We start from the raw sequence: 26,577 nt of genomic DNA on the forward strand, positions 1-26,577 counted from the left end.
ATTGGGTAGTCTTATTGCTTAGGGTTAAGAATAGAGAAATAAAAATAAAGATTTCAAACTTATTTTCCCCTCTAAATTATTGAAAAACACCTCTTAAAAATAAGAATAGAAGTCATAATTTTTAGAATTTTATGGACATAGATTTATGAAGATTGTGTAGGAGGGATTCAAATTAATATTCCTACTTTACATACATTGTAAAATCTGGCCTGTGTTATTCTTGGGATCTGGTACATGTTTCTGTGGGCCTCAGTTTCTCCTTTAGTAAAATGAGTACCTTCAAATATTTTCAAGATTCCTTCAAACTCCTGCATTCTGCAAAAATAATGTGAATCCATAGATTTTAACTTTATTTTCAAAATTCTAAATGTATCCTCTTTTTTCCTAGTAGCATTAAAAACATTGTAAGGAATACAGGCTTGGACCCACATAGACTAATATAAACATATGCCTAAATTCTTACAGCAGCCAAAGTAATAAACTTTTTTACAGTTTTCAGTATAGAAAAGACTTTTTTCAGTTAACACATTTTAGATTTATATAGACTATGATTTCAATGACTTAGTTTTTAAATTCTAAAATTATAGAATTTTAGAATTATAGTAATGCTAACTGTAACTGTTTTCATGTCACTTCAGAAGACATTTTTGATTCTTTTATAATTTTTCCTGTATTATCAGACTAGGAGTACATGAATTATTAACATGTCATATACAGAATGTTCTGCTATAGGAATCCACTTGACATTGAGGTATAAAAATAGGAGGGCTGGCATGTGTTGTTGTTAGCTCAACCTATGAAGTTATTATTAAAACACATGTGTGTGATAGAGAATCTGTGAGTTCAGAAATAGGGAAGTTATGAGAGGTGGAGGTTAAGAATTTGGGCATTGATTATTTAACATCCTTTCTCAATTTCCTCATTTATTAAATAAAGAGAATACTATCACTTGATAGGGTTATTGTGAAAATTACATGAGATAATGCAGCTACATTAGGCCTGGCACCTACTAAGCAAGCAGTAGATGTTAGCTGCTCTTATTGTAGTTGTTACTGTTGTCGATTGTAGGAAGCCTGTCTGAACACACTGAGCAGTGGGCTCACGTATACACATGACACCACTCCTCATCCACCCTCCTTTACTTTTTTTCCTTAGGTGGAAGAGGAGGGTAAGTGGGGAAAAATTATATCTTTTTATGTTCTTCTTCATTGTCTGGATTGTTTTACTTTAAATATATTTTTTGTGCTGGCTGAAATTAATGTTACATTTTAAAAAATTAATTGATAGGGGAAAAAAAATCCCTACCTCACATCGTGCATAAAAATCTCTTCCAGCTGAAATGTTCTAAATGAGAAAGATAAAAGCTTATAGAAAGTAACAGGAAATTGTATTCATATTCTAGAATAAGGAAGGTTTTGATAGAAAATACTTGGTATAAAGATGAAGACTAATAAGCTGAACTTCATTAAATTTAAGAACTTCTGGTCATTAAAACCTATCACTAAAAGGATAAAAAGACAAGCTACACAAAGGGGGAAAATGGAGGATATTCAAATGGTATAAGAAAAAGAAAAGAAATAAATAAAAGGAAGGAAAGAAAGAATAAGAAAGTAAGAACAGAAAGAAACAGAAGAAAGGAAGAAAAGTTTCGTATAACTAGTAAGCAGAGAAAATACAGTTTAAAACTACAATTAGAGATTGAATTGACCAAAATTATACTCTGACTGTGTTAGTTGTTCGGGGGGTGGAGAAATGGTAATAAGCTGCTGGTATCACAACCTTAGAAATGATTTGAGACTATCAACTACAGTTGAAGAGACACATACTCTGTGGCCTGACAGTTCTTTTCCTGGGTGTAGTCCCTGCCAGCAATGAGTGCATGTGTTGATTAAAAAACACATACAAGAATGTGTGTAGCAGTATTATTTGCAATAGCAAAACACTGGAAACAGTTATCCAATATCCATTAACAGTAGAATGGGTAAACATGTTATGGTATCAAAATGACCAGTGAAAAGGTGAGAATTTGGGGAACATGGTGAGTTAAATAAAAGGAGGTAGGTTGCAGAGAGAAGAGGATATGACATTTTTGGAGCATGAATCACTTTGGAGGTTAAAACAGGTTAAAGATTAATTTTGGCCCTATGTGAGAATGGGTAAACAAGCTTCGTTTTCTTGTGGGGGAAATAATCTGTAATGGACCTGCTTGGCACTTTTACTTGGTACATATACATACTTTAAAAAAAGTTTTTAAGAATAAATTCAAGCTACAGACTACTCCCACAAAGAACCTATGGAATATAAGCTGGGCTGGGTTCAACGTTATTAGAATGATCTCGCTGTTTCATATGTAGCATTCCTTAGACACAGGACACCGTCTCTGTTGTGTATTTTGCATTTTCATGGATCCTCTTTGAACTTTGGATTCATGATTAAAGAGAAAGCATTACAATCCACTTACTAGTTCAGTTTTTGGGGACTTTTTACCTTTGTTACCTGTGATAGTTTTACCATAATGGAAGTCTGCTCTCAAAAAAGAAGGAATTGGGTTTATATATTAGTTTTAGTTACTTATTTGCCATTAACCTCATTTAAATTATTAGATTTAAAGACTTTGAGAGAAAAATATGTATTGTTTAGCATTATACACACACTCCATTTCTAGACTGGTCTTTGGGTTTTAATCTTGTTTTGAAAGGCCAAGAATATTGACTTCAAAACAGGTATATTAAATTCATAGATGTGATTTACAGACAGAACAATTTTGTTTTATTTTTCCTAGCCTTATTTTGCCATTCCAATCATATATTTTAGTTGGTATAAAATGTGGCCTTTTTCCCCTCTCCTATGCTTAGTATAAAAGACCACAGCTTCACCTTCTTCTTCTATGCATTGATAGAGTGCTATTTGGAAAAGGTGGTTGTCTTTACTGGATTGACACCCTGCGTGGAGCAGCTTGGTGCGGGCAGGGTGTTTGACTTGTTGACTGACATGATCTTGTCTTACCCAGTTCTAATTTATAGGATGGGAGTACATTCAACAACAAAAGCAAAAGGAGGTTTCTTCTCCAAATGAGATTTCAGGTCATCACCTATTAGATACATATGTTTAGGAGACAGTTTAAAAATCATTTAAGAGGCTCAACTCTTTTTTAAAAAAGATGTTCCATTCTTATTTTGCTTTGAAAAATAGTTAATCTTGTTAAATATCACCTTCATGATCATAATCATAGCTTTAAGGGAACGAGTGCTTTTTCCTTTGGCCCACTTGCTCACGGTAGGCAGTCTTCTAGTGCAGTCTTCTTAGTATTTTCCTTCAGCCTAAATGCCAAAAATTCCATACACAGTCATTAATAGGATGACAGCTACAGTAGCAGTCTACTTATGAATATTCATTATGTGAAATCCATAGCATTAATCACATTAATTTACATACCTGAATACAAGTGAACCATAATTTATAGTGTTGGCTGAGCCTTAAAAAAAATCTCTTAGTAACCATATAGTTTTTTTTTTAAATAAGTGCTATTTAATAAGGGTGGAGGCAACATTTTTTTCAAAAAGCTTTTGGGTATTTATGGTTAGAGATGTTTTTAGCTAAGGATTAAATCACAGTATAATCCTTTAGTTTTCATAGGATTTTGTAGGGCTTATAAACTTTCTTTAAAGGAAGATAGTATAAAGAAAACATGTGGTTGAACACAGGAGAAATCTTTTATGTGAATAAGGGAATTAGTGGTTACTTGACTTTTATTTGAGATTATAGCCCTTTTATTCTTTGAGTTTTTAATTCAACATACTCTTTTGCGAAGAGACATGATTGAAAATGATTAGTAATATATGAGAATGAGGTTTATTTTCACCTAGGTTTATGGTTGAAAAATTCTCATTTTGGAAAAAAGTTTATGTGCATGTTTTTGGAAATTAAAAACATGTATGCTGTATGTTTAATAGGTAGCATAACAACCACATCAATTTTAAAATATTTTAAAATCTAAGTCAAAATGTTATAAATTGAATTTCTTCAAAATATGTGATATTAAATGCCATCTTTACCTTGAAGTTACTGACTGCATTTGTTTTTAACTATTTTGTCTTTAAAGCAGAGTATCAGAATTCACTGGTTAGCCTCACTGTATTTAGTCAACATTTTAAAAACTAATTGAAGCATATCCAGTTAATATAATACTTTAAAGTGATACTGAAAGGTTTTTGAATTAATAAATGAAAAATAAAATTTAAAAAAGCATTTAATCTCATTCTTTTATCATTTCTATTTTGTATGTTTGAAACTCGTGTAATTTTATCATATGTTACTTAAATTTATAAATATACATATGTAATTATATAAAAACAAATAATTATATATATAATTAGTATAGTGGGACATGCATATAGCTTATAAATTAAATCATATATATGGGTTAGGTGCTTAAAATCTTTGCCTGGCAGGAGTGTTCAAGCAAAAACAGATGCTGGAGACTGTTGACTTAAAGAATGATGGAGGATGCAGTGGGGTGACCTTCACTGTGCTTACTCCCCATCTTGCAGTGAGACCTGTAGCAAGTCACTGTCCTGTCTGTTAGCATGGCCTTTTTACCTGTGTACGTGCAGTGAACTGACTGACAGTGTGGTCTCATTGGAGAGAAGTTGCTGAGTGTCTGCATCCTCCTTATGGTCTCACAAGGGAGTTTATTTACAGAAGATTGACAAACACTGGACTCCTGAGGCTCTATTAGGCGTAGGTCCTGAGTGCTTGGTAATGTGCTTTTTCATAGCAAATCTCTAGACAGTTTAAACTTCGTATTACTATTATAGTAATAAACAAGATAAAAAGTAATTATCTTTTTAGATGGCACATTTTTTGCTGTTCTGTGAATGAATCAAAATTAGGCTTATATTCAAGGTTTTGTTAAAATATTCTACTCTTTCCCATATTAAATTCCAAATAAAAATATCAGCCTCAAGTTATTAATTGCTCATTTTGTTACAGCATGTAGACCAAACATAATGGATGGCTATACAGTTGCTTGGGCTTATTTGATAGGAAAAAATGTATTTCCTGCAAGATCACGATTATGTCCTACTATGTGTAATTTTCCACTTTTTAAATAATGTTTCTTTCCATGGATTAAATTCAGCTTTGGATATAATAGTTGGATTAATAAAGTTGGTATGTTGGGATAGTTGAAATTTATAAAATGTGTAGTGATGTTGTCTGATGTAATGGTATTTTAGTATTTGCCAGATTTTTAAGGATTTCGTTTTTTTAATTGAATATTACTTATTTTCTTTTTTATTATAGAATTTATTGAACCACAGCACCATGGCCACCATAATGAGCTTTTAAAAAGATAATCTGCCTACAGAGATTACAATCAAATATTAAATATTTAGATATCAGATGCTTAGGTTAAAACAGAAATGATGCTTAGCTCTGGCAGAGTAGCTCAGTTGGTTAAAGCGTCATCCCCATACGTCAAGGTTGTGGGTTGAATCTCTGGTCAGGTCACACACAAAAAGCAACCAGTGAATGAATAATAGTACAACAACAAATCGATGTCTCTCTCTCTCTGAAATCAATCAATAAAAATATTTTTAACAGAAATGATGCTGTGGTGCAAAATTCACAAAACAAGAAGACAAAAACCTTTCTGTAGTCTGCCTCCAAAATTGTTTGTTAAGTATCTGGCTTTGCCGTATTTATCTTTGTTAATTGAGCTTTGAAGAGATTGTACAATGAAAGCAAATCAGAGTAGACTAGCTTTTTTCTTTCTTTTAGATTTTAGGAATGGATTCCCTCTCCATTAAATTATTCTAATAAATAATTTTTTATTATGCTGTTTTTAAAAGCTTATTTCTGGTTAATATTTTTCAAGTTTTCATTATAATAAAGCAAGTGTTTTATTCCTTCGTTTCAGACTGTTAAATAACTGCTGTTTTCATAATGAAAATAGTAAAGAAAAAGAATAGTGCACTAATGTAGACAAATTATTTCAGATTCTTTATGCTGTAGGTTACCTATGCAGTAACATTCTGAATCACAATAGGATTTCCCCCTTTGTTTTACTATCATCATAGATTTTATATTAGAACCATAAATGTGGCTAGGACAGTGGTTTTCTAGCTACATAGCAGAATGATTTGCAACCTTTTAAAAATATATAAGTTCCAGGCTCTGGGGACTTATTTTTTAAAGCCCCTTAGGTGTTTTCTTTGTATAGGTAGAATTGGGGAATACATAGGTGCAGGAGAGCAAATGCTCAATAGTTTAGGTCAGAAATACTGCACTAACCTTAGTGGTTGAGCTGCAAAGCCAGAGATGAGGCTCTGAGCCCTAGAAATAGGAGTTACTATCTCAAGAGAGAAGCCCTTGATATTGCTTTACATAGAATCTTAGTTATGTGATTTCTCTAGCACTAATAGATGAGAGGTGGCAAAAGCAACTAGGAAGCTGTTGGTAGAAGAAGTCATCACTGTTGGGCATAGGAAGATAGCACAGACAGCTGCATTAGGTCTGGATGCTGTGACTGGTGGACATATGAATATGATGATCTCCAGTCATTTGAGGTAGTAGATATGATCAATAGTCTCTGATCTACGAATCAAGATAGTTTTTGTACATTTTAGAAATATTTTTAAATTTTCAGTTAATGTAAAGAAGGAAGGAAAGATGTTATACTTGAAATGTGTATTTACTTCAGTAAAATGATTCATTTCCCAATAGCAGCAGATAGATGAGGTATTAATAGGCTGTTAAAAAAAAAGAGGGAAAAGCTACTCTGTTTCACTAGATATGGTTTTCGATGCCAATAATAGAAGTATACATTTTAAAATCTTAAAAATCCATTGTAGCTTTTTTGTTTGGTGTATGTTATTCCCATTTTTTTTTACATGTTTTCTTCTACCCCACAGCAGTCTCATGGTTTAGGCAGGCCTGTCTGGCTCCAGATTGCAGAGTCTGCTTACAGATTCACTCTGGGCTCAGTTGCTGGAGGTGAGTGATATGTCTGTGTGCTGTTTCAAGCTTGTGATCATGTAATATTATCTCATGCGTCCAGGACAGATGAGCAAAGGTGCAGTTCATTGTTCCCTCGGGTCATGGCTGGAGGACTTTCTGAAGAATTTTTAAGTTTTTTTAACCTACAATCAGAAGACTTGTCATAGCATGGCCATAGCCCCTCAGGCTGCAGTCTGTCTATAGGACAAACCTCTGTCATAATGTGAAAGTCTCGGATGCAGTGCTGCACTTACCTTAATTATGCTGGTTAAAGCCAGTACAAAGTAATGAGGAATAGACTGTTTATGGTGTTGGGGGTGAGGGCAGGTAGGAAATCAAGATTTGAGGTACAAATCCCAGAACCTTATGAAATAAAACAACCTCTCAAATGGATTCACATTTGCTTTTCTGCTTGAATTTTTTTCCCCTTCCCTTTTACTGGTTGAAGAATATCTGGATTTGTAGCTTACTTGCTAAAATGAACCTCCCCTCCCAGCTCCTGGGCATAATTCAAGACCTTTTTTTTTTTTTTTTTTTTTTTGGCTTAAATCTCTGCATAGAAATAGTGTAAAATCTGAAATTGCTTTGTTGAGAAGAACCTAGCAGGTGTGATTAACATACTTATGATTTTTCAAAACAAGCCTGAACTAATGAAACTATTATTTTTTTCTTTTGAGTCTCAGTTTTAGAAGTTGTAAAGCACGTTTTGGTTTTCAGCAGTTGAAAAATATAATACTCTAGTTCATGTTATAAATTTTTCAGTCCCTGAGAAATCTAAAGCCTGGCCTTTTCTTTTTTAAACCAAATTCTGCACATAGGGATAGGATTATAATGAGATTTTGTTTCAATATTATGGTTGTAACTCAGATTAATTTGCTTTAAGTGCTTTAGTAAACTAAAATTTTAAATTATATTCACCTATATGTATATACAGAGTCATTTTAAGGGGTAACTGTTACGATATTGGGTTGGCCAAAAAGTCCATATGGTTTTTTCTGTAAAAGACATTTTTCATTTTCACTGATAACTTTATTGATTTGGATATTTTGAGTATGTCAGCTGTCTCCTGTGTGATACAATGTTGATTGTTCTCAATTAATGCCTCAATTTGATCGATATCAACTTCAACTGGTCTACCCAACCATGGAGCATCGTCCAGAGAGAAATCTCTAGCACAAAACTTTGCAAACCACTTTTGACATGTTCAATCAGTCACAGCACATTCTCCATACACTGTACAAATCTCTTTTGCATTTCAGTTGCATTTTTACCTTTTTGGAAATAATAAAGCATAATATGTTAAAAATGTTGTGTGTTTTCTTTCATCTTCAGTATTAAAATGGCTATATAGAAATTCACCAAATTGGATATATTTTTTAAATGCACACAGATGTGACACAAAACAATTTAACAAAATTGTTTCTAATAAAGCTAAAGACAACTAAAGGCTACTAGAGCCATCTTATGGAAAAAATCAAACGAACTCTTTGGCCAACCCAACATGTAGGCATTTAATGGAAAATAAAAAGAAATACATTATCTAAAAAAAATGTTACGTATAAGAGGTTTATGTTATAGAAAATCAAGTGTTGATTATCTAATATTGGTGTTGACTTAAGAATCACTATAGTTGTTCCTCAATCCCAGTGGTTGCTGGCCTGTCATGGTTCAGCTGTGTATGGGAGAGGGAAAAATAGCAAAGTCTCTTTTGTGAGAAAAGAGATTGTGTTTTATTTTCTGGTCCTTTGAGATGAGAGTTGTTGTCCTTACAGACTCTCCATTTAATTGTGCTGTCTTTTATGCCTAAAAATTGTTTTATTTGTAGCTGTGGGAGCCACCGCAGTGTATCCTATAGATCTGGTGAAGACCCGCATGCAAAACCAGCGTGGCACCGGCTCTGTTGTGGGGGAGCTGATGTACAAAAACAGCTTTGACTGTTTTAAGAAAGTCTTGCGTTATGAGGGCTTCTTTGGACTCTACCGGGGTGAGTAAGCACATCTCAACCGCTGAAGTTAGTGATTTTTTATCTCGCCAGCGGCAGATTTGAACTCACTATGAAAACCAGTGTGTAACCTGCCCAGTCAAAGTAGGGCTATTTTTCTCTCTTTAGTTTTTCATGGCTCATTTCCCTTTTTACATTCTTGCTGATAACTAGCAATGTTCATCTGCAAACAAGGTCTTCACATCTTCTTCCTGCTGTTTATATTTCTTGGGATCCAAACCTATGTTTGTCCTACCATGGGTCTGTGGTCACCATGCTTTTAAAAACTAAGGCACATGTCTGCAGGTGGAATACAGTGACAACAGCTAAGAAATAGCTTTTTTTCTCAAAGAATTAGGAGAAATACAGCTCTTCTCTGTGAAATAGAAGCCAGGCTGCTGCCTGAAGGTAAGTTTATCCTTTATCCACCTGTTTCAATTGAAAGAAATATCAAATGTTTTTGTCTCTTCCATGGAGAGCACTGATAAGTTTTTTTTCCACTGAGTCATCTGAAGTTTAACAAAAAAGAAAAGAAAACCTTTTGGCTCCAAGTCTCATTCTTGCTCCCTTTCTTCCTTCAGTACAGTGGCTCTGAGTGAGAGCAGAGAGGTTTCCTTTTGCAGGAAGTGTTACCAGCAGCTCTAGACTGAGCACAGCGTGTTGGCCTAGAGGCAGCAGCCCCATGCGGAATTCTCCCCACCCCGTCAGCTTTGTAGGAACTTGTTCTTTTTGGAGAGGGGATGACTTTCATGTACATGTTTTCATATTAGAATTTAGGGTTTCCTTTGGGAAGGAGATTAATTTTTTAATCCCTTTGGGCGCCACTTGGAATTCTTTAAAAATACTCTCTACATGCTTAAGTCCAGGGCATTTATGCACTTTACTGTACTTGTTTGTTTGCACACACTGTCCCATTAATTCCTAGCTCATCCTGAGCTCTGTTGAACTGTTTGGCGTAGAACCTCGTCCTTGGAAAGAAAGACTGGGCCTGTACAAAGCTTCATGCTCACGGACAGGAGAAAAAACACCTCTGGTTAGCAGTATGTACAGACATTCTGTGAAAAGTCTAGCTCTGATACACTTATATGTGAAAGAAAGGGTCATGAGAGTGTTCACTTTTGGCTTTATATATAGAATAAGAGAAGAGAGTGATTCTCAAATCAAACTAGGCTCAAATACCCTGCTCCTGAGAATGAATGTAACTAATTTTATTCAGATGATTAAAACTCTAGCCGCTCCAAATTTTAGATGTACAGCAAGTATTCCACGGAAGAGCTGTGCCCTTTCTGGAATCCAGATCAGCGCTTGTGGATGCTTGTCTTAAACTATTAAATCCACACACCTAGATTTTATTAATAGGGAATTTGAGGGTTGAATGGTGTGTAAGCTGTTTTTTTCTTTGACATTTCCAATCTTCTTGTTGTTATTGAATAATGACCTTTCCTGTGTCAGAAGGAACCTGGATACATACTGAACATTTAGCCTTCTGAAGGGATGGATGTTTACAGAAAATTTTATTTGTGCGAGATACCATGTTAGTTAAATGAGCCAGATATAGCAAGTTGTAAGGGGGAGGAGGAGGAGGGGTTGTGAGTTTTATTCAGGATGCGAGCTGATAAAATCAGTCCTCTAAAGGAGAGCCTCTTCTATTAGGGAGAAGGTTTTAGGAATCCTTTATGTGAACACTATGATTATTGAGATTGTCATATATTCCTTAGAACCGGTCCATTATTCTGTCAGATGATTGACAAAATTGTTGACAGATTAGCCTAAATTTCTTTGCAGGCAACAATGATAAAATGACATGAATCAGTACTTTATTAAAATTCCATGAGTCTTATCGAGGCTAGTTGTAAAACAAATACACATGCTGACATACTGTATGAGAGTTAGACTAAAAGCAATGGGGCCTGATAATCACAAGGGTTAGAAAGTTAAGACTGCCATCTGCTGATTTATTCTTTTAAATCAGTCTGCTATCCATTAAAGGTGTGCGCAGATTTGCGTTTGTCATTGATAATTCAGTTTGACTGACAGTAGCCTGTATGTATGATTACTTGCTGGCTCTCAACTCACAGAAAATCACTCAGCAGTGTCCTCAAAGTAGGCTTAAGATCAGCAGTGAGCTTGCAAACACATACAATAACTACCCCTTGGCTGAGTGATTTAAAGGATATAAAATGTTTATTGTTAGCATCTTTAAAAAATGTGTGCTAACAATTTGGGTGATTTGTGCACTTTAGAAAGCTGAGCCCTATGAATATCTACAGATGTTGAATTGTTTATGTATATTTTTCTATTCCAGTTTGTAGCTAGCCTGGGAAATTTAACTTTTTAAGAATAATAATTTCCTTTGCTTTAAGAGGATTCTTTTGAAATGTCTTAAGTTTGACATATATCAGTAAATAAGAATACAGTAGGCATGTGCTTTTGTTTGTAGAAGATATATCCATTCAATGATACACAGAACTGTGTTTTTCTGTGCAGTTTTGGCTTTCTTTTAAATAAATGAATACTGAATTCTGATTTTCTCTAAAGAGAAAATTATGGGAGTTAGTGTTCTGTAATGACTAAGCCACTGTGTACTATTCCATAGGTAGCATCATTTTTGGCAAAATCTGGGTCTACTTAACAGCACGCTTTGCAGAGCTTTTCTAGCATACAACACCGACTTCTCCAAAGTGTTGGTGTGTGTTTGTGTGCTGTGGGTTGTAAAGGGAGGGAATTGGGTTACATCGTTCGTTACTGGCAGTGTTCCAGGTATAAAGAAGATCCAGGGGCTCTGTTCCTTCCTTATGTACTTTTTGGGAGGTGTTAGATAACTAGGCTTTAAAGGAAGCATGCTTAAGAAAAGGATTTACAGCCTCAAGAAAGCATAACATTATATTTGACATAAATAATGATTACATACACATACAGAGTTTTTAGAGTAATCCATTTTTCCCATTTTAATGAAAACCCTGAAATGTTGTATGGGTAAATAACATAGAGAAAACCATTTCTTGTGGGGCTTGTTTATGCATGTCTAGTACCTCTATATGGCTAACAATTCTCTCCATTTACCTAGGTCTGATACCACAGCTTATAGGGGTTGCTCCAGAAAAGGCCATTAAACTGACTGTAAGTTTCTTTCCCATTAAATTTATGTTGTTTGTTTAGATTATCATTAGGCCAAAATTAAAGCTGATGCTGTTGAGATTGACACACTTTCAAGGCTATTGTAAAATTTTAAATTTGTAGACATCTGCAGACATTTGACAATTTTTAATTTTTTCATGAGACAAATATTTTGCTGATTTGGAAAAACAATAACATGTTAGTTAGTAGAGGAAATTCTGGTTAACTGATGTTCTCTTTCTAATTAGGTTAATGATTTTGTTCGGGACAAATTCACCAGAAGAGATGGCTCCATTCCGCTTTTTGCAGAGATCCTTGCTGGGGGTTGTGTACGTATGAATGCTGGGCATTTCTCATGGCAGACGTGCTCCTTTAACTTTCTTGCACATTGGATGTACTGTCTGAGTGACGTTCCTCGGAACTCAAGGGGTTCTAAGCAGATTTTCTCAGTGATCATAGGGAATGACTTTTAAATTTCATTGCATATTCTAACTGGTTTTGAGTGCAGAAAACAGGTAGTAATTTTGTCAGCTCAGTCTCTTAGAAGCTCCTGGAACATTACCTTGAACACTTTTTACAGTTCTAATTCTGGTTCTTCTTAAATATCATAGTCAATGGTAGTAGTGGATAGAGTTACCGTACATTTATATTGACTGTTACTTTAAAATAAGTGTGAGGTGACAGATTAATTGGGCCATTATATTTTAGGTGTAGGACTGACTAAGCCACTGTGGTATAATTACAATTGTTCTTCTTTAGGACCAGATGATATAACTATGTTGAGGCTTTTGTCAGTTCTGAACACATTTGCCATGTGTTCAGAATTCTGTTTACTTAGAGCACAAAGATTTCTGTCTTTAAAATGTGAGCATGACATTGGATTTGCATCAATTCTCAAATCTGTTTGCAGCTAAATTAATTTTATTTGTGGTGTTCATTTCACATTTAGTAATAGGTGATTTGTTTAAAACTTATTTAATCCATTTTGTCTCCGAAACCCTTAATAACTTCCAGTTGAATTGGCTGAAAGTCTTGGCTAAAACCTCCTCTGTTGCTTGTGGAACCTGAGGTGATGAGGTCACTGACCTTTGTAGCTTTTAATTCAGAGAATATGCCTCAGGGGTCGGAGAGAGGCTGCTGTGGATTCTCCTTGATGAGATTTGTCAGCCTGGCACATACCTGGGTCCTCACCTTTCTGCAGCCAATGTTCTTGTGGAAGAGGGGGCTTGGTGTGTGTGCGCGCGTGTGCGTGTGCGTGTGTGTGCATGTCTGCCTGCATGCCCAAGTCATTCTTAGAGACAAACCTCACCTCTTTAGCTGACTTTCTTTTTCATGAAGAACAAATGGTGGACATAGAATAAGACCTTTGCTTAGGCAGATCACCAAAAATGAAGTTTCTCTTCTTTTACCTCAATTAATGCTGTGATTCTTTCTTTTCTAATGATGGAAACTTTGCAAATCATAAATATGCTTACTGTCAGCACATGCATACATTTGCCAGAAATCTAAATCATCCTTTATTCCCTGTAGCTTTATGTCTGTTTCCATTTGTGATGTCCAGGGGTTTTTCCCATGAAACTGACCTGTTCCCATGCCTGACACGTAACCTAAGTGCTTAAACCATAATCAGATATTTGGTTCTTTTGTTCATCCTAGATATGGACCCTGTTTCTGTTTGAGCTTTGGGAGTTTCTGTTGAAGTGTGGGGTGCCTCGAGGGTTGTGTTGACGCTCTAAATCTCTTCCTTAATCATGACATCTCTGGAAGCTTTGATGGATTGTTCAGCGGAAATTGGCAGCATGAAAAACAGTTTGGTTGGGCTGTAAGCAGAATGATTAGCTTGCCTGCACTTCTTCACTTTGAATGTTTTCTGCTTTCCTTTTCCCTCTCCCCTCCAAATCTTTTCATTCATGGAGGAAAGAAAATAAGCAATTATTGAGTTTCTACTGATGAATTGAATCACACTACAAATGGTTGTTAAAGCACAATCTTCTACCTCTCCCAAAAGTCGATGTATTTCAACAGAAAATAAAGTCTTGAACAAAAATGATGAATCTCTCCATGTAGAATATCAGGCACTATGGAGTATAGCCATATTCTCTTTACTGAATGAAACCTGGTGAGCAGCCCTGAGATGAAGCCTGGAGAGAGTGGCCGCCCACGGGCCCGACCAAGAGAACCCTCCCCAGCAGGGTGGTGTGGTGTCCCCATGGGGTTGGCTGATACTGTCAGGTGAAAGGGTGCTACTACTGCTCTTTCAGAAATCGCTCAGCTTTAAAGATGTACTTCATGTGAACCTAAGGTGGGCTAATGGAGAAGAAATGGCTCAAACTGAACGGTCTGCATTATCTTTATAGGATTTTTTCCCAGCAGAAAGACCACTAGGTAGGACCAGGGCCTTGAGTATCCTGTGTACAGGAGGGAAGCCGTGCTATGAAATGGCTGCTGCCCTTAGGAGAAATGGCATGCATTGAGTAGATCATGATGTGACCAAGAGATTAAAATATCCAGTCCCTGGGCATTACATGTTCCTCATTGTTTTATGATCTGTTTTCTAATATAGGCGATATAAGATACATATAAAAGAGTACACAGTATATAGATATAACAAGTAATAAAAATGAGCATCCATGATCCTACCACTGAACTAAAATATTATTGCTATCATTGACACTGGCTTTTGCTTTTGATGTAGTTCTAATCTGCTACATTGCTAATGAGCAGTAGGGATTTTTCCTACTGGGCTAAGCATTCTATAGGCATTATCTCATTATAATTCCCAACTAGACTCAAAAAAAATAAAACCTCAGTTGAGATTCAGCACTTAGTAAATGGCAAAGTTGAGGTTCAAACCACTTTTGTCTCCAAATCCATATTTATATTTGGTATGTTTTTATTCATTCATTCTTATTGAACAAGCTGTTGAGGCTGAGAAAAATTTAGTTTCTTTTATCCTATTCAGGGAACTAGACTGAGGATGTGTTCATATCTCATAGAAAAAGGGTAATTCCTAACCATCCTCACCAGGTAAAAGTTAATCTGAAATCTAATTGTATTCCATTGAGGTAATTGGAAAGTAGAATTCCTTATCATTATTTACTCATTTCTACAAATCACCAAAGAATATATATGCTTACAGTTATAATTCATCACAGTAGCTACCATTTCTTGAGCATCTTGCACTGGGCTGAACACTTCATAGGTATCTCTCGTCATCATTATTCCCAGCTAGAGTGGAGGCAGCTGAAAGCTCAGTGAAACCCAGCACTTAGTAAATGGAAAAACTGAGATTCAAGTCCATGTTCTTTCATACTTGGGATATGTTTCCATTCATTCATTCTTTTATTCATTCTTTCAATCATTGAATGCCTGCTATATTTCAGGAAAACTTTTTAAATAACAGCTTTAAAAGTGTATAATTCAGCAGTTTTTAGTATATTCCCAGTTATGCAACTGTCACGACAATCAATTTTAAAACATTTTTATCACCCCTGAAAGAAACCTGGTACCATTTTATCTATAGCCCTCCAATCTTCCCTCCTCACCTCCCAGACAAGCCTTGGACAACTACTAGTAAACTTTCTCTGTAGACTCACCAATTCTGGACATTTCATATAAATGCAGTCATACGATCTGTGGCTTTTTGTGTCTGGCTTTTTTCACTCAGCATGTTTTCAAGCTTCATCTGCATTTTTGTATGTGTATATCCTTCGGGCCTTTTTATTGCTGAATAATATTCCATCATATAGATATACCCTATTTTGTTCATCTGTTCATCAGTTGTTGAATGTTTGGGTTGTTTCCATTTTTTGGATATTAGGGAAAAGGCTCCTGTGAACATTCATGTAAAAAGTTTTGTATGCACGTGTTTCATTTCTCATGGGTATATTCCTAGAAGTAGAATTAGTGGGTCATATGGTAACTCTAATTAGTATTTTGAGGAACTGGTAGGCTCTTTTTCAAAGTGGGTGCCCCATTTTACATTCCTCCCAACAGTGTACAAGGGTTCTGATTTTGCCACACCTTTGCCAATACTTGGTATTATCTGTCTTTTCATTGTAGTCATCCAGTGGCTGAAGTGGTATCTCACTGTGAGCCAATGACTTGACAGTGTTGAGCATCTTTTCATGAATATGGCATTTATCTGTCTACTTTGGAGAAGTGTGTGCCGAATCTTTGCCCATTTTGAGTGGGGTTGTTTGTCTTTTATTATTGAGTTATAACATTTGTTTATATATTTAGAGTCCCATATCAGATGTGTTTTTTGCAAATATTTTGCACTTTCTTGACCTGGTCCTTTGAAGAATTGGACTTTCATTTTGACTAGTCCAGTTTATATTTTCTTTTGTTATTTGAGCTTTTGGTGTTATATCTAAGAAATCATTGCCTAATCTGTGGTCATGAAGGTTTATACCTCCGTTTTTCCCTAAAGTTATAGTTTTAGCTCTTACATTTAGGTCTTTGATCTTTCACAGCATTTTTTACCTTAATTTTTTAAGACCTTTTGCCTTGACCAGAGATATTACCAAATGATCATTTTATTTCTCATTGTCTTATTTTTTCTAACGTTTTTATACACACACTTTTGTGCATGTGTACGTGTGCACACATGCATGCATGCACACACACATTCTTTTTTAAACCAGATGGAAGTTTTGTGCACGCTGACTTCCTGATTACAAATGAAAGAAGCTCTCAGTTTCTAAGGGCAGCCGGTAATCACAGTGGAACTTCTCACTTTAGAAATATAATATAACCTTTGGGAATAGAAGTACAGAGTGTGCATTTTCAAATTTTAAATCTTCATGGTGAGCATTAATCAAACTCTTGTTTTCTATCTGTATCAGAACCTTCCCAAGAAAGACTTACTAGCTCAGAATTTATCATAGTTTAGGTGAGCTGACATATTCTTGTAGAGTCTATAAATTGTACTTTAGGTTTCATAACTGCTTGACCTTTCTTTAGGCGGGAATGGGGTAAGAGTATACGTGTGTGTGTGTGCAGTTCTCAGTACATTTCTGTTATGGATGCTGTGTGTTTAGCGTGTATGTGATAATAGGTTTCCAATAATTTTTTTCTCATTGGTAAGCCATTCTTACCAGGTTGTTTTTATTTTTCTATTAGAAAGTCTCTCTCTATATATATGTATAAGGACATATATATTCCTAGATACATATAGTTGAGTGTTTCATTATGATATCTGTTGTGGGCAATTTAGAATTTTTAAATTACTTTAAAATGTACTATTGTCACTGCTATGAAGTGGATAGACAGAGAGCAGCAGCTCAGGAAGGCCAGCTCTGGCACCGCAGGTACACAGCTAACAGGTTTCATGTGAGCCCAGATGTTGTGATTTGAAGACTCGCTCCTTTTATTCTGTAATGCTCTCTGGGGAATCAAGTCAGGGCCTTCTCCATGTCTCAGAATAAGTCTCGGTGAGCCCAGTCGACTTTTTAGCACCTTCTCTTTCTTTCCTTATTACTTTATGGGTATATGTAAAGTAAAAATTTTAGCAACACATATGTTAATTTATTTAGGTGTAATTAATATACCACAGATGAACAGATCTTAGATGTCAGTCAGCTCAATGAGATTTATTTGTGTTCCCATCAATTAAAAAGAATTTATTTGGGGTACTCAGTGCACTGTGCTCAGTGAGTTTTTAACAGTTGTATGCCCCCATGAAATCACCTCCCAAGACAAGATATGGAACATGTCACCCCAGAAGACTCATTCATGCCTTTTCCCAGTGAACCCCTCCTCCCCTCCCCCAGGTAAACACTGTTCTGATTTCGGTCACTAGTTTTGTTAATTCTCAGATTTCACGGAAATGGCATCATACAAAATGCATTCTTTCATTGTCGCCATAATTTTGTTTAATGTAATGTTTTCAAGAGCCATAATCTTTCATTTTGCTCGGGTGAATATCTAAGAGGGCAGTAGGGCAGATGTACTTTCAGCTTGAACTGCCAGCTGGCTCTTCCAGTGGGTGGGCCGTCTCACAGTCTCGTCGGCAGCCTGCAAGGACGTGTTCCCGTCACGCCACGTCCTCACCCGCTTTCCATGTTCTTAGTCTTTTTTTATTTCAGTCGTTCTAATTGGCATGATGTGATATCATGTTGTGGTTTTAATTTACATTTCCCTGGAGCCTAAACATATTGAGCATCCTTTTATGTGTTTATCAGGTAGTCATCTCTCTTTTGGTGAAGTGTCTGTTTAAGTCTTCTGCCTATTTTCCATTAGGTTGTTCATATTTGTATTTTAATTGACTGTTAGGAGTTCTTTAATATATCATAGAGACAGTACTTTGTTAAATATATGTGTTATGAATATTTTTCTCAGTCTGTGACTTGTCTCTGAATTAATCTTAATGGAGTCTCTGGTGATTTGACATATCCATAAACTTAAGTGGGAAATAATGTAGTATCTTTTCAAGTCAACAGAGCAGAAAGTTTAAAAGTCTAAACGGACTGATGTATATGTATTTTCTAAACATCTCTCTGGTGTCCTTTTTTATGTTGTTAATTCTAACCAGAGCACTTACCTGACTGGTCACCTTACCTCTTTTAGAGGATGTATGCTTATGAATGGACAGAAGTCATAAAACTCAGAGTGTATGTATTGCACAGCAAAGAGCTAATGTAAATCCATCATGTTGCAGGTGTTTCCTTAGCCCTGTGTGAACCCAGCCTCCTGAGGAACACACCCCCTCCTTGGTATCTTGCTTTCAATCTGCATGGCGCTCTCATGTTAGTTAGTGCACAAGAGCTCTGTGATGGATGGGGCACTTGTTGGGATCTCTGTTGTCATATTAGGAAACCATGGAATGGAAAGGTTATGACCTATCCAAGGTTACAAAGTTAACAACAGTGTAGGTCAACAGCCTTCCAGACCTAGCATCTTTCCGCTCTCTCGTGCTTCCCCCCTTCAGCTCATGTGTGCCGTGCGCGTGCGCGCACACACACACACCCCCCCATATTAGGTGCAAGAAGAGTTCACTTGTTAGTGGGAGCTTTTACTAACCCTGGGAGCCAAGGTCTGTAGCTAGCCAGCCCTCTGTGCTATGTCTTCCTCAGCACGCTGAGCTTGCACACCCCTGAAGAGCTGTTTGGAAATAGTTTCTCCAGGTGTCATCTCCTGGAATCAGTGTGGTCCCAGCTTTGTGCTTGAATGAATACTTACATGTACACACATACATATGCACACAAGTGGAAAGCCCACATACATTTATGTCAGCGTGGCTTGTGGTAAGTATATAGGAGTTTAGACTCTTTCTTTACCCTAGTTAGGGGTATGTGTAGTTTTCTCTCTTCAGACGCCAGCACCCTGGCTGGTATCGTCACTCAGCACTGAGCAAAACTGCAGTTTATTCTCTTTGAACTATCACTATCCTAGACTATTTTAGAAAGAACCACAGCATTTCTCATTGCTTTATAAAAGTCTGAAAGTGTTTATGGTTGATGGTGTGTGATACAGAGTCACTGTCTATTCATCTTCCTCTTCAGTCAGTCCTAGTGACAACTAAATGACTTTTGTTCCTGGTTACTTTAAATGCACATATTTTGTACATCTGTTCAAGGAGCTAGTGTGGCTTTAAATTGAAGTTAGACTTTCACCAGTCTCTGTAAAGGGAGACTTTGTAATGATTGTTCAGATTGGACATTTTGTGGTTGGAGGGAAATAGTTGCAAACTATAGGAGACAACAGATCAAAGAAGAAAGTGAACAGGGGCCTCGGCACCGGCAGACCGGGTCCCCAGCCTCTCCGTGGACTCTGCCCCGGGCGGGATTGTGAGGGCAGGAGGTTGAACAGGCCCGATCCCGTGTGTGGCCCCTTGGCCTCCGGCGTATCAGCAGCATGGTGACATCTCAATATTGAATTCTTTTCCTCCTAACTTTTGCTGTCAGCGATAGTTGGTTTATTTTGTCATTAAAAAGAAAAAATATGTGACACAAGATTAGATGGAAGTTTTTACTTTCTTTCCGTTTGTGTTGTGTGTAGATAACCCTCATTCAGATGAGACCTGTTCCCTTTATTGTGTCATTTGTTGTTCAGTTCTGAACAAAGAAATGACAACTCAGTACTAAAAAACAAAAGAATCTAAGTCAGTTGTAATATTAATGCTTTCCTCTCCTTAAAAATATAAGCAGCAATTTGAAGAGGAAAATGTAGCAATTAGAGAGTTAAAAGTTAATTTCGGTGATCTGGTGAATGAAAAGATTTGTCAAAGGTGCGCAGAATGGCATGTTATCTAATGCAAACATCAGCACCAGAAGCAGCAAGGTGTCAAACTAGACACTGTTTATTTAGGACTATGTAGCTGTGTTATCATCAGGGTTTAATTTCAAATTTTATAAATCTTCAGTGCCTATTATTTCAGATCACTAGATATTTTTTATATTCATATACTATACAGGGAGAGATAAGCTTTAAAAAAATTTTATTGGGACCTTCATTCACTGCCAGTGGGAGTGTATACTGGCACCACCAGTATGGAAAACAGTAAGGAGGTTCCTCAAAAAATTAAAAATAGAGCTTCTATATGACCCAGCAACCCCTCTTCTGGGTATCTACCAGAAAAAAATTTTTTAAAGATTTTTAAAATTTATTTTCAGAGAGAGGAGAAGGGAGGGAGAAAGAAAGGGAGAGAAACATCAATGTGTGGTTGCCTTTCACATGCCCCCAGCTGAGGACCTGGCCCACAACCCAAGCATATGCCCTGATTGAGAACTGAACTGGCAGCCTTTTGGTTTGCAGGCAGTACCTAATTCATCGAGCAACACCAGCCAGGGCCAAGAAACTTAAAAACCTTTATTTGTAAGATATATGCACGCCTATGTTCATTGCTGTATTATTCACAGTGGCCAAGACATAGATAAGCTTTTTCAAAGTTTTGGAACTACAGATAGTTTTTTAAAATGCATTTAAAGTACATAAATTAACAAATTTACCACAGAGAAAAATGTGTGAGGGAGGACCTAATCTTTAAAAGAAGCCATTGTTTCTAAGAACTTGCCTGTTTCTTGTTTTGGGGAAGGTGTTTTGTTTGTTTTGTTTTGTTTTTGAGTAGTTAATACATTCATTTAATTCAGAATTTAAAAGATGTGGTGGGATATGCTTTGAAATTATTTTTCCTAGCTACTTAGTCCTTTTTTCAGGAGGCAGCCAGTGTTTTCATCTCTAAGCCATTCTGATTCTGATAAATTTCAGTAAATTTTGATGTATTCATCATCAATGGGTACCTAATATTTTATGTTCTGGTTTTGTCATTGGCATAATTTTATTACCCAATCTCCCAATCTTCTTGTTTGATTAAGAGCATAACTTGTTTCTACTTAACTATTTTCTTCGGTTCCCAGCCTGCGCTCAACCCACTGAGCTACTCCAACTAGGGGTCTACTTAACTATTTTCTTATTGGACATTTAAATTTTTTTGTTTAATTATGTTGCTTTTTAAAATAGCAAATATTAGCATATTTATAAAAATACAGGTACTATTTTTTTATTGAAAAGTTACCATATTTTTATTTCACAACTTCACACTCTTGCAATTTTGTATATTCATTGATTATATGTGCTGTAAGCAGTGTTTTTTTTTTTCTGTGAAAAGCTGTTATTAATGGTATCACTTATAATCGATAGTCTTAAAATAGAGGAGAAATTATATTTTCTTGTATTTGTTTCTCAGAGGGGAAACATAGTTAAGGATGTAATAACATCATAATCCTTATTCTATATTACTAGATTTCTTAGCTGAGTGATTGAATAATTGAAGATTTTATTCCCCAACCCCATCTTCAACTTAATGTTAGAAATAGTAGTCAACCTTAGAGTTTTTAAAAAAGAACAGTGCATATTTGCCATATACGTTTCCTTTTAAGTGTTATACAATATTCAAAGTTTAAGACAATCACAATCTTTATTTTCTCTGTAATTATTCAGTATTTCTGGATAGTATTTGTCTACATATTCCTAAGCCTACCACAATGTTTTAAAAAATGTACACTGACTTTTAAAACATATACAGACTGAGAATTGCTAGAAGTTCTCTTCCTCCAAATGCAGTGCACAGGTGTGAACAGACTCGTGGGTGGATGTGTGCCTTGCTGCATGCTCACTTGTCAGCCCGAGCACCTCTGTGTCAGTCTGGCTGTGGGGCTGCATCCAGTGCGCTGTTGGGACTTAGCATGTGTTCTGGGTAACACGTCTTCGGAGCATGCCACAGTGACTGTGTTTGCATTTTAGAGTGCAGTTATTTTCTTCTTAGTTGTGCTGTCCTCAGAGAAAGCCTGTTACATGTACACTCAGGAAAAAATTTGAAGAGTTGTTAAAGGAATATGAATCTCAATAAACTAGCAATTATTTCCAAAAGTATCTGTGAGAAAAGAAGGGGAGGAGGGAACTGTGGGGCGGGGGTATGCTGGTTGGGGTACTACTGTTCTGCAGGATGTTATAATTTACTAATGATTAAAAATGTGAAAAAGCTTTATATTTATATTTATAAATATTTATATAAATATTTATATTTATATTTAAACATAATGTCCACATTTAACAAGTGGCACCCAGGGGTTGACGCTGTCTGGTGATGGCAAATTTGGGGGATTATAATAAAAATTTATGGTATTATTTTTTTAATCTGCTTTAGTTTAGAGCATAAAGCACATATTCCCAAAGATAGTCTTTTGCAACCATTATTTAAACAAGAGATTTCAAGGAAGTAGCAAACTTTTTCAATTGGTTTGGTCTTCAATACTAGCTACGGGAACAATTATTTGGATTCTCATTTTAACATAACTTTTCACCCAGCAATCCTTTTGAAAGTATTGCTTGCTCAGACTGAAACATTGAACTACTTCTTCCTGCCTGTAGTGCAACAGATTAAAATATGAGAAACACCGGCAAATCAACCTGTAAAAGGTCAGTTGGTCACCCAGGGACCCATGTGCCAGTGTGTGAGTTGGGAGCTGCACAAAGCCCAGGCAGAGAGAGCAAATTGCTGCACCCCCACGCTAGGTGGACAAAAAGGGGATTAGGGCCCTAGGGAAGCCAGGGCAGTAAGCTTCCTGTGAAGAGGAGTCCTGTGTCAACGCTGGCAGTTGTGGGTGTTGAAGGACTGCAGGGTCAGGACTTGAAGAGGAGTAGTTGGGGGTTTGCAGCCCCAGGGCAGTTAGGAGAATGGGCTGGGGCTTGTTGCTGCCCCTCGGAAGGAGGTCTGGGAAGGCTGTGGGATTTAGAAAAATGGATGAAAGTAGAACATTGAAGTGGCATCAAATGCTGCACAGGAGTTTGTCTGTAGTCTTCCTGTACCTGTGGAATTACAGTGCCCCAGCGAGGCACGTTTCCTGTTGCACATGTGACATGCTGTTGCAGTGAAGTTACATAATATAGTGGTGATTATATAAATGTGGTTATGATTGTATAAATAGCTACACGTGAGATGTAGATGTACAAATGAGACTTTTTTCACTCCATAAATGGAGATATATATGTATTTATGGGTTTTTTTGTTTTTTTTTTAAAGATTTTATTTATTTATTTTTAGAGAGGGAAGGGAGGGAGACGGGGGGGGGGGGGGGGGGGGGAGAGACATCAATGTGCGGTTGCTGGGGGTTCTGGCCTGCAACCCAGGAATGTACCTGGCTGGGAATCGAACCTGGGACACTTTGGTTCCCAGCCCGCGCTCAATCCACTGAGCTACGCCAGCCAGGGCTTGTATTTATGTTTTTAAAAATGTATTCCTTTTTATATATTTATGTTCATATACGTACACACATTCTTTCTTACAGAAACAAAAAAAGGAGTTGGTAGTAGTTTTGTTAAACATTCTTTTTTTTCCGCTGCCAGTTGACAGATTTCAGATGCAAATACACTCTTTATCCAAATTCTGCCAGTCACCACTAGGCAGTGTGGGGTGTGGCTCTGATTTATTTGCCTTGTGTTGTACTCGTGGTAACTAGATGTTCCATTTCCTTGCTCTGCTTTGAAGAGTTTCTGGTTTTGTGTTGAAACAATACTGAAATTGTCTTTCTCAATTCTCTACTTTTGTGTGGGTGTTACCGTGTAGAGTTTTTGCTAAGGATAATACATCTCAGAATTTGGACCAGAGGAGACTTGCCCCTCTGATTTAAGGCACCTCCAAGGAGCAAAGTTGTGTTAATTGTTTTACAGCCCAAGGAAGTTTGAGCAGGTGGCTGTGCTAAAGAAAGTGAATGCTTGCTAAGGCGAGGGAAGAAACCACTGTAGATCCAGATTTTAGCTCTAGCTTGTAAGAGATAGCAAGCATCTCTTTCTTTCCCTCTCACTGGGAGCTCCCCACTGCCACATCTGGCTTCACTTTTGTTTTCCAAATGAGTTTATGAGTTTTGCCATTTTGGATATGGCTGGGTTGGCCCTGGAAAGGCCAGTCTGAGAAACACTCTCAACACCTCAAGCAGAAACAAACCCAGACACAGACTGGCTGCAGGAGAGTTTGGGTCCGTCCCCATGAGCTGGCCAAAGCGTCATCCTCTCACTTCCCCGTGAAGAGGGAGATGTGAAGTGGTACAATGTGGAGGCTTTTCTGGACTTTTCCTCCTTACAATGCCAGTTGGGCTCTGATTTGGAAATCTGCTTCTGTCTCTCCTCCCTGCCCGCAGGCTGGTGGCTCTCAGGTCATCTTCACCAACCCACTGGAGATAGTAAAGATTCGCCTGCAGGTGGCGGGAGAGATCACCACAGGACCCAGGGTCAGCGCCCTGAGTGTGCTGCGGGACCTGGGAATTTTTGGTTTGTATAAGGTGGGTCGATTCCCGCAGCTTATCTCAATAGAAATGTTGTCATGTACGCCATAGAAATGTGAAAGAACGTGGAAACCAGATGTCCTCCCCACAAACAGAAAAACAATCTTGTCCTGCAGGGTGGTTCCTGGAGGAGAAAATCAAACAGAAAGGAAAAATCAGGACACTTCTGTTAGAGGCAGTGGGATATACAAACTGGCTCTCCTGTTGTTCTCTTCAGGCTTCTCTGAGGCTGCCAGCAGGGAGCCCAGCTCTGCGCTGGCCTGGACGCTGGCCTCGGGCTCACAGCCTTTTATCTGATGACGGTTAGGGAAAAGTTTCTTTGGTGTTCTCTTGGGGGCTGGTATAGGACTTCAAGAGAGTCTTATGTTTATTTTGAGTCTGAGTTATCTCTGTTGTTATCTTCCCAGTAGGAGCTTCTCTTTGTCTTAATAATTTGACCACAGTGAAACAGTAGTAGAGTTTGGTAGGATTCGGGTCTTTAAGAAGGTAAGTGGTGGGATTTGTCAATAATGAATTCCATTAAAAAAATGGAGTGTATTGTGCTTTAGCAAAATGCCAGTCAACAGATTCCTTCCCTGCAGGTATACTTACTCCCATTATTACAGATCAGATGTAATGGAGCAGAAGCTATTATTTTTCTTAAACAAGGAAGAGTTTTCTTTCCATTCTTCTGCCTGGTGTAAGGGGAGAATACGTAAACTTGGCTGCTGTAGACAACTGTGTTTCCACAGCATTTGATTTATTTATAGATCCATCACTGCAGCAGCAAATTAGAAATGAGGAATTCTGTAGATTAGACTCTCGCAGCTCCAGGGCTCTCAAGAGACCAGTAAACCCATGATGCCTGTCTTCCGTCCTGTACACGTTCCTCCCCTCACACCCCCAGTTTCCATCCTTTTTGGAATTCCCTTTTGTTAACCATGTTTCTCCTTGTATCACCCTTCAGAGAGTCCCTGGAATTAAAAACCATTTTTTAAAATGTTTGAGGTGTCTTTTAAAAATGGCCATTTGGGAAACAAGTGTCGAAGCTGGACTGTTCACCTGGCTGGGTGAAGCCCTGGGCAGTGGAATGCGTGGGTCCCTGCCCAAGCTGAGGGAGATGTGCACCGTGACTTCAGTCCCTGAGACAGACTGTCCCCGGGTGGCTTTCTGCTCCCGTGGAAACCTCCCGCTCAAACGTTTTGTCTGGGTTCCCCCAGTCCTCTGCTATTTAGGACAGGGGGGACACTGATGGTTTTATCCCCCTTCCTTTCCCACTGCCACTGCCTATAGCTTCTCACCTGGCACTTCAGGGGCTCTGGCTGATGTGGACTGAATTGTAATTTGCAGCTTGGGGGCTGTCTTTGCTGGTTGCTTTGGAATCAAATTATTAATATTGGGTTTTCAAGCCTATTCCCCCTCACCCACCCCCTGCAAAGCCAAACAGAACAAGTGGCCTGGAAGTTTGAGAACTGAATTTTTATTAACCTTAAAAAATTGTATCTATATTGGAAATGCCAGAAAATTCTTAGTTGTGAGGATGACATCATTGCCCACTTAACTAATTCTAGGACTCCAGGAGCCAGCGGCCTTTCTCGAGCTTTGAGCCATGTGGGTGTCTCTGTGTCCCCCTAGCTCTCCCCACTTCCCCTCCACATCAGCCCCAGCGCTGCTGGAGGGACACCTCAGCCCGTCACCTCGTGGGCACTCGCACCCTGT

General features: G+C 37.5%; 1 protein-coding gene across 3 annotated transcripts in view; it reads left to right on the plus strand.

The window, feature by feature from the left end:
- The window catches only part of SLC25A12 (solute carrier family 25 member 12), a 172,976-nt gene that overhangs the window by 139,689 nt on the left and 6,710 nt on the right, over nt 1-26,577 (plus strand). For all 3 annotated transcript variants that reach the window (XM_028510362.2, XM_028510363.2, XM_028510367.2), the window contains 5 exons: nt 6,915-6,996; nt 8,825-8,983; nt 12,048-12,100; nt 12,346-12,426; nt 24,736-24,876. In XM_028510362.2, the coding sequence (XP_028366163.1) occupies nt 6,915-6,996; nt 8,825-8,983; nt 12,048-12,100; nt 12,346-12,426; nt 24,736-24,876 (516 nt within the window). The remainder of the gene's footprint in view (nt 1-6,914; nt 6,997-8,824; nt 8,984-12,047; nt 12,101-12,345; nt 12,427-24,735; nt 24,877-26,577) is intronic.

This window comes from Phyllostomus discolor, chromosome 4 (genome assembly GCF_004126475.2).
Source record: "Phyllostomus discolor isolate MPI-MPIP mPhyDis1 chromosome 4, mPhyDis1.pri.v3, whole genome shotgun sequence".
Taxonomy (NCBI): domain Eukaryota; kingdom Metazoa; phylum Chordata; class Mammalia; order Chiroptera; family Phyllostomidae; genus Phyllostomus; species Phyllostomus discolor.